The following is a 14,014-nucleotide window of genomic DNA, read 5'->3' as shown; positions in this document are numbered from 1 at the left end:
TCATTCGCCCCCTCCCAGTCAAAATGGATTAGACGTCGAGCACCATCAATGGCATCCAGTTAGTTAACTTATTTGGCCAAAAATAAACTAGTCACGAGACATTAGCAATGTCAATTCTGGAGGTGAGGCGAAATCATACCTGAAGCTTATTCATGCCGAGGAAAAGCTTGCGAAGCTCGGCGAGCGGGTAGAGATGGTTGAGTTCCCGGATACGATTCTCTGTAAGATGAAGTTCCACCAGGACGCTCTGGGAAATTAAAGAGTTCTCATACAGGCCCCGGATCCGGTTCCTATCCAACACAAGCTCTTTGAGCTGATGGAGGCCCTCCAAACCTTCCACTTGGCTGATCTCATTCCCTGGAAAAACATTTTTATGTTCCAATACAATTTAAAAAAAAAAAAAGGATAAATATTTTAAACGCTGTAACTGTGGTGAAACCCAAAATCTGTGAACATTTTTGTCTATGACTGTACAAAGCGGATGTATTAAAAATGCTTATTTCACAGTACGATATTAAGAGACGCTATTTTGCCATACACAGAGAAAATATTTTTTCATAGCAGACATAGTTGATATTGAAGTCTGCATGAAGTTATTTCCAGAATCATCCGTCATTTTTTTTAACTTTCCGCCATCAAATAAGACAGCTATTCAACTAAACAACTATTGACAATTAATTACAAAAGCATAATACAAAGTATCACTTCAAAACACTTAAAACTGGCAACTTTCAAAATCAAGAATTTCAAGCACTCATAGAAGCCTTGATATGAAGATGTTTAGCTGGTATTCATATAAAAAAAAGTTTTAAATTTTACAAACATTTCAAAATAAACTCATTCACTACTACTACAGAGGTACACATGAAATTAATTTTAACTAAGGTGGCTGGAATAGAATGATCATTTTTCAGTGCGATTGACCTACAGGGTGTACCCTGCCTCCTGCCCATTGTTAGCTGGGAAAGGATCCAGCATCCCTGCGACCCTCGTGAGAATAAGAATGAATGAATGATTGTTAAGCAGTGTTGTTTTTTGGCAGCCCTTTTACAGTGGTATAAAAAAGGATCTGAACCTTTTGGAATTTCTCACATTTATGCATAAAATCACCATCAAATGTGATCTGATCTTTGTCAAAATCACACAGATGTAAAAACAGTGTGTTTTAACTAAAACCACCCAAACATTCATAGGTTTTCATATTTTAATGAGGATAGCATGCAAACAATGACAGAAGGGGGGAAAATAAGTAAGTGAACCCTCTTCCTATGGAGACTTAAAGAGCAATTGAACCCTATTTTTACCAAACAATTTAACTCAGGTGTGTGCCAAATAAGGATAAAACAATACTCGGTTTTATATTGAACCGTTCGATACGTGCTCTTCGATTCAATACGCAAAAATATTCGATCCAAATGAAAAGCTGCCAAAATGTATTTTCCAAATTTATTTTTGTCGTCTCTTGCTAAAATGTCCGGCGCAGCTTTGCCTTGAAAAAACAAAGCCTGCCACTGGCAGCCCCCCTCCTCCACTCCTCCCCCAAACTATATGAAAGGTGGGAGCTGTGGCACACGAGGATCATTGCTTGTAAGGACAGACAGAAACTTAAGGAGGCGGCTTGCCGGCTTCAATATCGTACAGATCCGTTGACTGGCAGCATTTTGGGTGAGCTGACATGCTATACCCACTCATACATATTAAACTAAGATTAAACAAAGACTGTCTTTATGGATACGTACAACAAAGTTTGCCAATATATTATTGCCAACTTGGCTGCTACAAATAACCTCGCTTTGACAACAGACAGGTTTGGACTGTTAGTCACAGAGAGCTAACTCACGGTTACATGATGAACAATGAGTGGCAAATTAAGAGCGCCGTACTTCAAACTCATCCTGTTTATGAAAGTTGATTGTCTAATGCTGGTGTTGTGCTGTAATGAGCAGACATGACTTCTGTGGCGTTTGTTAACTTTTTTTTAAAGCCCAACAACACTCGCGCACACACACTAGATATGATCAAATAGCAACCTAGATGTGCTACATTAGATCCCCCCAAGTCCCATGTCATTGGCTGCGTGAGCCTAGAGTGATCATGGGACGCATAGTCCATATACTAAATCGATGATCCATACCAGTGACTATAGATAATGCAGCAAATATTGTTAATTCAGTACGTAACACAGATGGACTCGGACCACAAATAGGATGTTTATCTCATGTGGTAAACATACCTACTCAGAGAGTAAAAGCAATCAAAAGTGTGCCCTGCCTCACTTTACAAACAGTAAAGATTGTTCTCAGCACTTTGATGCAAAATTTCTACGGATCAGTAAGAAGTAAGCACATACAGTATAATATTATGGAAGTTATTTTTGCTTGTTAGCAAAAAAAAAAAAAAAAAAAACACCCCAAAACACCAAAAAAATAAAATAACATTTGTATTTTTTGTTTCAGAGCATTAAATGTATTGAATCGAAGTGAAAATCGTGTCCCTCGTATTGAAAATCGTACCGAACCGTGACTTAACTGTATCGTTGCATCCCTACTGCCCAATCACTGATGAGTGGTTTGAAGCTGCCTTGCCCACTATAAAACACACACCTGGTGAGAATTGTCTTGATGAGAATCATTGTCTGATGTGCATCATGGCTCGGTCAAAAGAGCTGTCTGAAGACCTGCGATCAAGGGTTGCTGATTTTTATAAAGCTGGGAAACGATACAAAACCATCTCTAAAAGTCTGGACAGTCAGAGAAGTTGTCTACAAATTGTGAAGAGTTTGGCACTGTTGCATCTCTTCCAAGTAGTGGCCGTCCACCAAAGATGACGCCAAAAAGTCAGCGCAGAATACTCAGAGATAACAAAAAACAACCCCAGAGTGTATGCTAAAGACTTACAGAAATCACTGGCACAGTCCAATATCTCTGTGCACACATCAACTATATGTAAAACAATGGCAAAGAATGGTGTTCATAGGAGGACTACACGGGGGAAGCTACTGCTGTCTAAAAAAAAAAAACCATTGTTGCTCATTTAATGTTTGCAAAAAGGCACTTGGACACTCCACAGAAGTTTTGGCAAAATATTTACTGGACTAATGAAAACAAAGTTGAATTGTTTGGGAGTAACAGACAATGTCATGTGTGGAGGAAAAATGGAACAGCTCACCAAGAACAACACCTCATCCTCACCATGAAGCATGGTGGAGGGACCATCATGATTTGGGGCTATTTGTTGCCTCAGTGCCTGGACCACTTGCAATCATTAATGGAAGAATGAATTCAAAAGTTGATCACAATGTTTTGCAGTAAAACCTGAGGCCGTCTGTCAGACAGTTGAAGCTAAAAAGAGAATTGGTGTTGCAACAAGACAATGATTCAAAACACAGAAGTAAATCAACTTCAGAATGTTTCAGAAGAACAAAATACACATTCTGGAGGGGCTAAGTCAAAGTCCAGACTTGAACCACATTGAGATGCTGTGGCATGACTTAAAAACAGCGATTCATGCCAGACATCCCAGAAATCTGACTGAACTACAGCAGTTTTGTAGAGAAGAATGGGCCAAAATTAGTCCTGATCGGTGTGCCAGACTGATCTGCAGCTACAGGAAGCGTCTGGTTGAAGGTATAGCTGCCAAAGGGGGGACACAAAATATTAAATGAGATGGTTCATTTACTTATTTTTTCCCCCTTCTGTCATTGTTTGCATACTATCCTCATTAAAATATGAAAACCTATAAATGTTTGGGTGTTTTTAGTTCAAGCACTTTTTTTCATCTGTGTGATTTTGACAAATATCAGATCACATTCGATGGTGATTTTATGCAGAAAAGTGAGAAATTCCAAAAGGTTCAGATACTTTTTCATACTACTGTAATTTTGGTGTTAGTCTTTTGGAGCATAATACTTATTAGTATTAGTCAGTGTTGTTTTCGTCAATGTTGACGACAACGAAAATTCTTCGTCAACGAACACTTGCACAAACCTTCTTGGAACCCATGTTGGTTTCTCTCACAAGAAAATCTGCCGTGCGTCCATCTTGTGGGAAAACAAACTGCGGTGCTGTCATAAATTGTCATACTTCAAGCATGTTGCTGGATGTAGAAACAAATGGCAAGTCAAATTTTACGTCGGATGTTGAAAAGATTGTATGGCCTGTACTCATGTTGCTGCCTCTAGTGCTCAATTATGGTATAGTTGCACGGGGCTTCTTTTCGATTGCGCAGGAGGCACGAAAACGGAACTATCAATTCACAATAAGAAAAAACAAACAAAAAAAGTAACATGTAACGCAGGCGAAAATTTGAGAAGTAGTGGAGTAAAAAGTACAGATACGTTCTGTAAAATGTACTGAAGTAAAAGTACCACTTCAAATTTGTACTTAAGTACAGATAATAGACTTCATAATGTATTGACAGGTCAGATCGGTCATACACTGCCCCTCGCATTCAAGTATGGGGCCGCCCACATCAAGAGGAGCTATTCACAAACACACGCATGCAGCGAACTAACGCTGGATTTCTGTTGAAAAAGTATGAAAGCTGTACTGCATTGTGCAATTGTCTCAGGAGTGATTTGTTCGAGGATTCAAGGTAATTATTATATTTTTCGTACCATGCATGCATTTGGAAACGTTGTGAAAAAAAATCAATGGGAAGAATTAGCCGCTATTGCATTGGCATCATAGTTCGCAGTATTTACGTAAAATAAATGTTAACTGCACGTTTTTTTGCTTTTAACCGAGAATTGAGACTTTTTTACGTCCATATCTATAAAGAATTTAGGGATTTAAGCATTTATCCACAAGATTTTTCACTGGAAAAGCTCTGTTTACATCAGGTAACCGCTAGCTACATTCACTAACAGACTAGCATTGTATTTCGACATATTTACGTAAAATAAACGTTAACTGCACATTTTTTTTGCTTTCAACCAAGGATCGAGATTATTTTACGTCCATATCTATGAAGAATTAGGGGATTTAAGCATTTATTCACAAGAATTTTCACCGGAAAAGCTCTGTTTACATCAGGCGGCCACTAGCTACATTCACTAACAGACTAGCATTGTACTTCAAAAATACTTACGTAAAATAAATGCTACCTGTATGTTTTTTTTGCTTTTAACCAAGAATCGAGACTTTTTTACCTCCATATCTATAAAGAATTCAGGGATTTAAGCATTTATTCACAAGAATTTTCAACAAAAAAAGATCTTTGTGGTTCCACTCGGTCAGCTTTGACGCCCTCGCCAACAATTTACCAACAACCAGTGACATGCGGTCAGGGGAGGCAGGTGAGGCAGAGCCTCACCTGTCATCATGACAAAAAAATAATTATAGCATCAAATTTATATTAATATTTGTCCATTGCTCTTTATGTATGACTCATTTCAAACATTTTTTATAGTCAAAATCGCTGAATTTGCCTATTTCCTATTCAAATAAAGAAATGAAACGAGAGGTGCGGCAGCAACGAGTAAAGCCTCACCTCTGAATGCGCAATCCATAACAAACTGGGTTGATACATGGAATTGGAGCGTGCTGGTTGCCATACATCTGCATGTCGCCATTATAATGTTTCCAGATACGTTTATTTGACCTGATTTTCCACAGTCTAGCTAATGTCTTTAACCATTAAAGTTTAATGTTTGTTAGCGACATATTTAGTTTTGCTGATGGGAAATAAAACCGCAGTGAAAAGGCACAGGTTGCAGCAGATAGTACTCTGCCGCACTGAAAGGGGGCGTACGTGAAACTGGACTTTCCGTTAAAAGTGGACGCGATTAACACAACACCGGAGCTAAAAGGTTTGCTTCAAACTACTGGACAGAAGATAACTCGCGCTTTTCAAACGGACTGGTACACCCGAAAAGACTGGCTATGTGGCTGTCCTTCGAAAAATCGCCTTTGCTACTTTCCCTGCCTTTTCTTCTCAACTTGTGCCAGTGTCTGGACTAACACGAGATATTGTGACATTAAAAAACTACCACGAAGCCTCAGCAAACATGAGAGCTCAATCACTCACATTCAAAGCCTGATTGCTTTAAAAACTTTTGGAAGCTCAAGGATCGATTTGGCTTTGACGAACAGCAGAAGCTCAACGGTAGCATCCACAATGCTAAGGTAAAGGAAAACCGAAAGAGTTTGAAAGACCTCATTAATGCAACCTGCATCCTAGCTAAACAGGAGTTAACATTTCGTGGTAACGATGAGCGTGTAAGCTCTTCTAAACGTGGCATATATGTAGAACGATTACATGGTTTTGCTGAGAAAGATGAAAGGTTACCTAGACATTTGGACACATCCACTGTGTTTTCTGGCTTGTCAAATAGAACACAGAACGAGCTAATTGAAGCAATCCTCTCCATTGAGGCGGAGAGATTTTTTAAAGTAAAGGAAAATAAGGAGGACTTTTACAAAAAGGGCATAGGTTTGCATAGGGACGGTAGGGACATAACACTCCCAACTTTTCAGGATGCTAAAATTGTCCCCACCAACTTTTAAGCAACCTTACCTTTTTTGCTTGATATAATGTTCAGTTCTATAGAGAATTTAGATCTTTCAATAGTCCCATATGTTGTAAGGATAGAATTGACCCCACCATTATTAAGTGAATTATTTTCATTATGTTTATGTTTGCTAATAAAAACCAGACATTTATTCAGGAAGTTTTCAAAATGTTTCTTTAGTATTTTTTGAAAACAAAGGTTTGAATCGAACAGTGTATCATCTGAACCAATGCACCTAAAAGTTATTATCAGTAGATAAGGATTTATTTTGCATTGATCATTTTGCCTATTAATTAATTAGGTTCATATACATGAGAAATGTGGCACTTTGCCCCCTTCATCCAATCTGTTTGGTCTTATTAATGTCCCGTCCCCAGCAAAAAGTGTACCTACATGCAGGTTATGCTGTTATATCGTCCCTACGAATGTTGAGACCAAACCTATGCCCTTCCAAAGTAACGCCAGTTTTTGTGGTGAAGGACAGGCGCAAGACCACAGTTTTCATTTCAATCTTATTAAAAAATAAAAAAAATAAAAAAAGAAGAGCTTAGACTTAGAAAAATACAATAGAATATTTAAAAACTACATTTTGGCCTTAAATAAAATATTCTTTGTTTTTCTTTTCACACTTTTTGTTTAGCAATCTGTAGTAAATTGATTAAAGTATCAGAATTAAAAGTTTTAAAAACAACAGAATATTTCACTAAAGGTCAGAATTGAATTCTGTGGTTTTGTACACCACTCTATACTCTCATTTATGTTGCATGAATTATAGAATTGCGACGGCCAACACACTGAGGGTTATTGTTATTTTCTTACTTTTACGTTTCGATAATATGTATCGTGTGTGCGTGTTTTGTGAAGAATGCTGATGATATATGAAATAACCAGTGGCCAATTGAATAAGCTACCCTTTTTGGTTTATATATTTGGAAATCTGACACTAAAGGAGTTCGTGCCTCACCAACCATGAACCTCACCTCACGTCACTGCCAACAACTATTTATCGCCCACGTGCCCCGTGTCCCGTCAATACATTATGAAATCTATGGTACAGATACAAAAAGATGGTAAGTAATGAAGTACTTTTACTTTGTTAAATTCCACCACCGCATCGAACATGGCCCACACATCCGCAATGACGACAAAATTATTCTGACAGCAACCCCTTGATCGTCAAATAGCCACGATCCCCGTCATGTAAACGAAATGAAGGTGATAAAACATGACCTGCTCTGCAATGTGTTTGTGTTAAACAAGTGAGTCAAAAGATATGATGCAAAGGTTTTCAAGCAAGTTGAGTGACAAGAAAAGTGGCCTTTGTGGCCCCGATCAAAAGCTGCTCTCATTTTGCTCCGACCAACCCCAGCATGCACCTGGCTTTGAGCTTCAGTGTTTACCTTTACCTACCTTGAAGGAAGAGCACTTTAAGATTGGTGAGCCTGCTGAGTTCCAGATTGGCCATATTGGAGATGCCATTGTTACTCAAATGCAGTATCTCCAGGCTGCTCATCAGAGGCTCCAGGATGATGGTTGGTGGAAGGAGCCTTCACAAAGGAAAATAGGCTTTTGTAACTGCTCGGGTTAAATATACAGTACAGCCATCTACCTCCCGCTGCTCTATTTTGCCAAAAGCACAAAATAGGATGCTTCACGAAAAATCACAGCAGGTAAAAGATTTGGACTTTTTACAAAACGTTTGACAGACAGTACACATGTAAACCCATTCTTGGTAATGAGCAGTTTTTATATAAACGGTTTTCACAATAAAGACTGTGAAAATTGCAGATGTGTACTATAAACTGAACTTCACTAATGTTTATACTGTATTTTTATCTGAACCCTTAGCACATTGCATCAAAATCTTAGCCATTTCCTGGTATTTGCTTCCCCCTGGCGGTCACAGAGTGTACCAAAATGTTTACTATGGAAATGTGTGTGTTTTTGACACAAAACATTTAGTTGTTTGTATCTGCACTAATATTGTTTTGTATTTGTTTTTTATACACAGTGGGGCAAATAAATATTTAGTCAACCACCAATTGTGCAAGTTCTCCTACTTGAAAAGATTAGAGAGGCCTGTAATTGTCAACATGGGTAAAACTAAACCATGAGAGACAGGATGTGGGGGAAAAAACTGAAAATCACATTGTTTGATTTTTAAAGAATTTATTTCCAAATTAGAGTGGAAAATAAGTCTTTGGTCACCTACAAACAAGCAAGATTTCTGGCTGTCAAAGAGGTCTAACTTCTTATAACGAGATTTAACGAGGCTTCACTCATTACTTGTATTAATGGCACCTGTTTTAATCATTATTGGTATAAAAGACACCTGTCCTCAACCTCAGTCAGTCACACTCCAAACTCCACTATGGCCAAGACCAAAGAGCTGTCGAAAGTCACCAGAGCACCAGGCTAGGAAGACTGAATCTGCAATAGGTAAAACGCTTGGTGTAAAGAAATCAACTGTGGGAGCAATTATTAGAAAATGGAAGACATACATGACAACTGATAATCTCACTCGATGTGGGGCTCCATGCAAGATCTCACCCCGTGGCGTCAAAATGATAACAAGAACGGAGAGCAAAAATCCCAGGACCACACGGGGGGACTTAGTGAATCACTCAAAAAACTGATCCAAGCCCTTCTTTGTAACACATTAAATTTGTGTTTGATTTGCTAAAACAAATGTATTAAATACGAAATATATGTACATTTCATAGTGTTAATGTAATAATTTCATCTTCACATTCAGAACTCAAAATGAATGCGTTTCATTTGAATTGGGACCGCCCATTGCGCATGTGCAAAGCAACACGCGCTCAGCCTCTGTTCACCCCCGTCTGGACTTGCTTTTTCACCGACAACTTCTTTCGGCACTGCTAGGCTTGCCACCCGTCCCTTGAAATACGGAATCGTTCCGTAATTGGGAATTAAAAATTGCGTTCCGTACTGAACCGATACGGAACGCAGTTTATTCCGTATTTCACAATTGTCCCATGGGTCCCGTGGCTCCGGTGGCGGGGAGTGGCGGCCGGCGGTGCTCCCAGCCCATGCACGTCTGTCACACACAAACAAACACCTCCTGCCCTCATGAGTGACCACTGAGCCAACAATAATGAACAAAAAGGGCAGGAGATATTAAAGACAGCAAGATAGTTATCTGCCTGCCCCCTGCTGTCTGCCCTGCACTGCGCTCCACTTCCGGGTTCGTTGCCTAGTTACCTCGCTCGCTCTGTTCAGCGCACCGCCCTGCGCGTTTTCAAAACAAAAATGTCTTCTTCAGCAGCAGAAGCTCAGGACACCCCACCTCATCCTCAAAAGGGGAAACGTCTCCAAAAAATACAGTGGAGTGGGAAGAGGGGAACGCGTGGCTCGATAGAGACACTGATGATGATTATAAAACGAACTGCAAGGCAGGCAGGAAAGTTTTTGCAGCGTCTCACGGAAGTGTAAAACGGAATGCTGCAGGGGACCTTCACAAACGGAATATAAGATCCCAGAAGAGCCTTCGTCACAATTATTTGTACCTGAAACACGATATTCACAACTTCTTTTCACTAACCTGCAGAAAAAAACAAAACAATCTGCTGCAAGGAAACTGCCATGCCCACATAGTGCACAATACAGTTTTCTCATCTAAAAATAGATACATTTCTATGCATTTTATGAGTTTTGGGGATGCCCCTTTTTTTCGCCCATAAGGCTTTGGGCTCGAGGGGGGCGTCCCTTATTTCTATTTCTGAAAGGTGGCAACCCTAGGCACTGCTGCGGGGTTATACTTTACAGAGACGCTCAAAGGTGCTGTAATCGCAGTCATTGGTGAGTACGCGATTATGTAATATTTTTAAACGCTTGCTGTGAAAAGACCGTGAGACAAATTTCACCGTTAGTGAAGTCAGACATTGCGGGCTTGCTAGCTAGCTAGCTAAACTACACGAGGGAGAGTTTATATAACTTGTGGAATGCGACAAATGGCATCGGCACTCTTGCACCTTGCATAATCTATTATAATGTAGGGCTAAATGTAACTGCATTTAGATTTTATATATGATTTTCTGTCTGTTGTTTATCAGAATCAATCAGAATCAGAATCAGAAGAGATGGATATGAGGAGCCACAGGACATGGGAATTGTGATTGAGGGCATATGGATAGGCTGACTGGACTCAAAAGAAATTTAAATGTTATTCAGGTTCTGTTTTGTACTTCTACATGTGTGTTGTACATATATATTTAATATGTTTGCAGGCGTTACATACTGCACTTTATGGCAGGGTGACCATATTTTGATTTCCAAAAAGAGGACACTCGGCGCAGCCTCGAGATACTTGAATTTTACTCGAAGATCACTCAAAGATGCGTATATCTCCCACTTTTTTTTTACTCAACAGGCTTTATTCTTCCTAAAAAAATAATCAAACAATAAATTTAAAAAAATAATAATAATAATAATATAATGCAGACTCATGGAAATGTAGTCCAGTTAATACACACACACAGTTGGCTATGTGCCAACTCAACATTTTTTAAAATTACGATCACGACAATTGTCGTTGACAAAATGTTATTCCCACTCAATTTTTATTCTCATACAATGTTCTAAAGTGTACGCAAACAATAACTGAAATAAACTGACAAGCGATTCAACCAGCATGTTTCCAAACACAGCAGTTCAAATTAAAAACTACATTGCCCATAATGCCTAGCGCAGCAGCGCAAAGATGCGACAACAAACGGGATTTTACAGATTACACCAGTACAAATCTCCGACAGAAGTCAACAGTTGCCATTATATACGTATTTATCGTAAAAATAAAAAAAAAACTCATAAGCAACACAGCTATTTAGCTATACTAGCATTCAACCACTAACTAACGCAGAACAATTACAAGACTCATACAATATACTGCATCTCTGTGTACACATATAACCCTATGTACAACAGAAAACACGTGATCGACATTAACAGGAGAAACTTACAGAAAGGTGTATGGAGCCACGTCTTTTAGAACTTCTTATTGAACTCCTTGCTGTAGTCTGAGCTCTCGCCAAACCGTCAGTAGATGGTGGTAATTCCCCATGAAACAAAGGGTGAACTGCCAACAAAAAAGAAGAAGATCTACTCCTTCTCCCGCCCCTACTAGTAGGAGCAACGTCAACACAGGCAAGCGCTGCCCCCTAGCGGCCGGAGGAATTCTCTTCAAGTTGGTCCCGTAAAAAAAATCATAAAAAACCGGACATTTTTATGAATTTATAAAACCCGCCCGGACAACGAGGATACTGCGTGAAAGTAGGACTTGTCCGGGCAAAAGAGGACGTTTGGTCATCCTACTTTATGGTAAGGTTTCATTGGAGCTGGTTATACCATGCCTTAGCCTTTGCAAATATTGTACTTATTGTTGTACTAGTACTTGTGCTACTTTGTTTAAACCACTTTTGAAGTCAGCAGATTACTTTTTTAAATGTGATAGGTCATGCGCTGTCTTCATCATAGAGGAAAAAACAATGTTTTTCATCATTATTTTGATGAGTTCCATGATGATAGGTATACTGTAAATTGGGATGCGTTTTTGTCAGATTTTGTGTTCTGTCTGATATGAGGGTCAAATGAAGTATGAAAAAAATATTTTAGCCTATATTAATTTGAGTTAAACAAAGGTAAATAAGTTGAGGCCAGTTAAAGTACTAATTTTATTTTGGCTGTATTTGATAAAAATGAGTTTGACTAACTCAATTTGATCATATTACAAAGAGGTACTTAGTTTTAGTTGGGGCTACATAAATTTAATGGAAGAAAATCCTGCCCAAAATTTATTTGTGTTTATCCAATGAGTTATTTTTTTCAGTGTGCAGAGAGCTGGGACCACAGTAACAAAGGCTACTATCAGTAACACAATGCGCCGCAAGGGACTCAAATCCTGCACTGCCAAACGTGTCCCCCTGCTAAAGAAAGTACACGTCCAGGCCCGTCTGCAGTTTGCTAGAGAGCATTTGGATGATCCAGAAGAGGACTGGGAGAATGTGTTAGGGTCAGATGAAACCAAAATAGAACTTTTTAGTAGAAACACAGGTTGTCGTGTTTGGAGGAGAAAGAATACGGAATTGCATCCGAAGAACAATATACCCACTGTGAAGCATGGGGGTGGAAACATCATGCTTTGGGGCTGTTTTTATGCAAAGGGACCAGGACGACTGATCTGTGTAAAGGAAAGAATAAATGGGGCCATGTATCGAGAGATTTTGAGTGAAAATCTCCTTCCATCAGCAAGGGCATTGAAGATGAGACGTGGCTGGGTCTTTCAGCATGACAATGATCCGAAACACACAGCCAGGGCAACAATGGAGTGGCTTCGTAAGAAGCATTTCAAGGTCCTGGAGTGGCCTAGCCAGTCTCCAGATCACAACCCCATAAAAAATCTGTGGAGGGAGTTGAAGGTCCGTGTTGCCCAACCACAGCCCCAAAACATCACTGCTCTAGAGGAGATCTGCATGGAGGAATGGGCCAAAATACCAGCAACAGTGTGTGAAAAGCTTGTGAAGATTTACAGAAAACGTTTGGCCGACGTTATTGCCAACAAAGGATACATAACAAAGTATTGAGATGAACTTTTGGTATTGACCAAATACTTATTTTCCACCACGATTTGCAAATAAATTCTTTAAAAATCAAACAATGTGATTTTCTGTTTTTTTTTTCCACGTTCTGTCTCTCATGGTTGAGGTTTATCCATGTTGACAATTACAGGCCTTTCTAATATTTTCAAGTGGGAGAACTTGCACAATTAGTGGTTGACTAAATTCTTATTTGTCCCACTGTATATGGCGGAAAAAATACAGACAAGGCGGAAAAATCCGTTTCTGCTTTTGCACCCCTCTTTAAAAAAAAAACTACTGTATTTTAAGCCAAAAGAACTGTTGTGTTTGATAGAACAATATGTCTATATGCTGTCATAGCAGATTCTTGGCGCATTAAGCCCCCAAACTATTTTTAATTTGTCCGTTTTACCCTGGAGACCCCCGTTTACAGACGTCGCGCTGATGTGTAATATTTAGTTTTTGGGAAAAAAAAAAAAAAAAACATTAAAAAATTATTCACTAGCATTTTTTAAACTTTTAAACAATTACGTCACAATGGAAAAAATTGTGTCTGTAAATAAGTCACTGATATCGACCTTATAACTATCATTTTATTTTATTTTTGTTACTGTCGCATTTTCCCCCATTTTTTTAGATGAGAAATAATCGATCCAATCAAAGAAAAATTGGGGAAAAAAAACGTTGAAAAGGGTAAATATATGAAAAAGAAAATCTCGACCACTTTTTGATTTCTGCATCGCGACCCTTGTTATATTACCATGTTTCACACATAAAAATCCCCCGAAAATCCGGCTGTGGCCATTCGCAGCTCTGTCTCGACACTCGGTTATACATGATAAATGGAGTTTTGGATCGAAAAGAGGTAAGTACGCGATAGTATCTCATTAAAATCATGGCGTCTTCA

The 14,014-nt window shown here is 39.0% G+C and overlaps 1 protein-coding gene across 8 annotated transcripts in view; it reads right to left on the bottom strand.

Moving 5' to 3' along the window:
- lrrc9 (leucine rich repeat containing 9) overlaps positions 1-14,014 on the bottom strand; it is an 82,897-nt gene that overhangs the window by 29,182 nt on the left and 39,701 nt on the right. For all 8 annotated transcript variants that reach the window (XM_057859255.1, XM_057859257.1, XM_057859258.1 and 5 more), the window contains 2 exons: positions 7,922-8,058; positions 140-357 (listed from right to left, as the gene is read on the bottom strand). In XM_057859255.1, the coding sequence (XP_057715238.1) occupies positions 140-357; positions 7,922-8,058 (355 nt within the window). The remainder of the gene's footprint in view (positions 1-139; positions 358-7,921; positions 8,059-14,014) is intronic.

The sequence above is a fragment of the Corythoichthys intestinalis genome, chromosome 15 (genome assembly GCF_030265065.1).
Source record: "Corythoichthys intestinalis isolate RoL2023-P3 chromosome 15, ASM3026506v1, whole genome shotgun sequence".
NCBI lineage: Eukaryota > Metazoa > Chordata > Actinopteri > Syngnathiformes > Syngnathidae > Corythoichthys > Corythoichthys intestinalis.
Note: the sequence above shows the minus strand (reverse complement) of the source record. Positions and strands in the feature narration are given on the sequence as shown.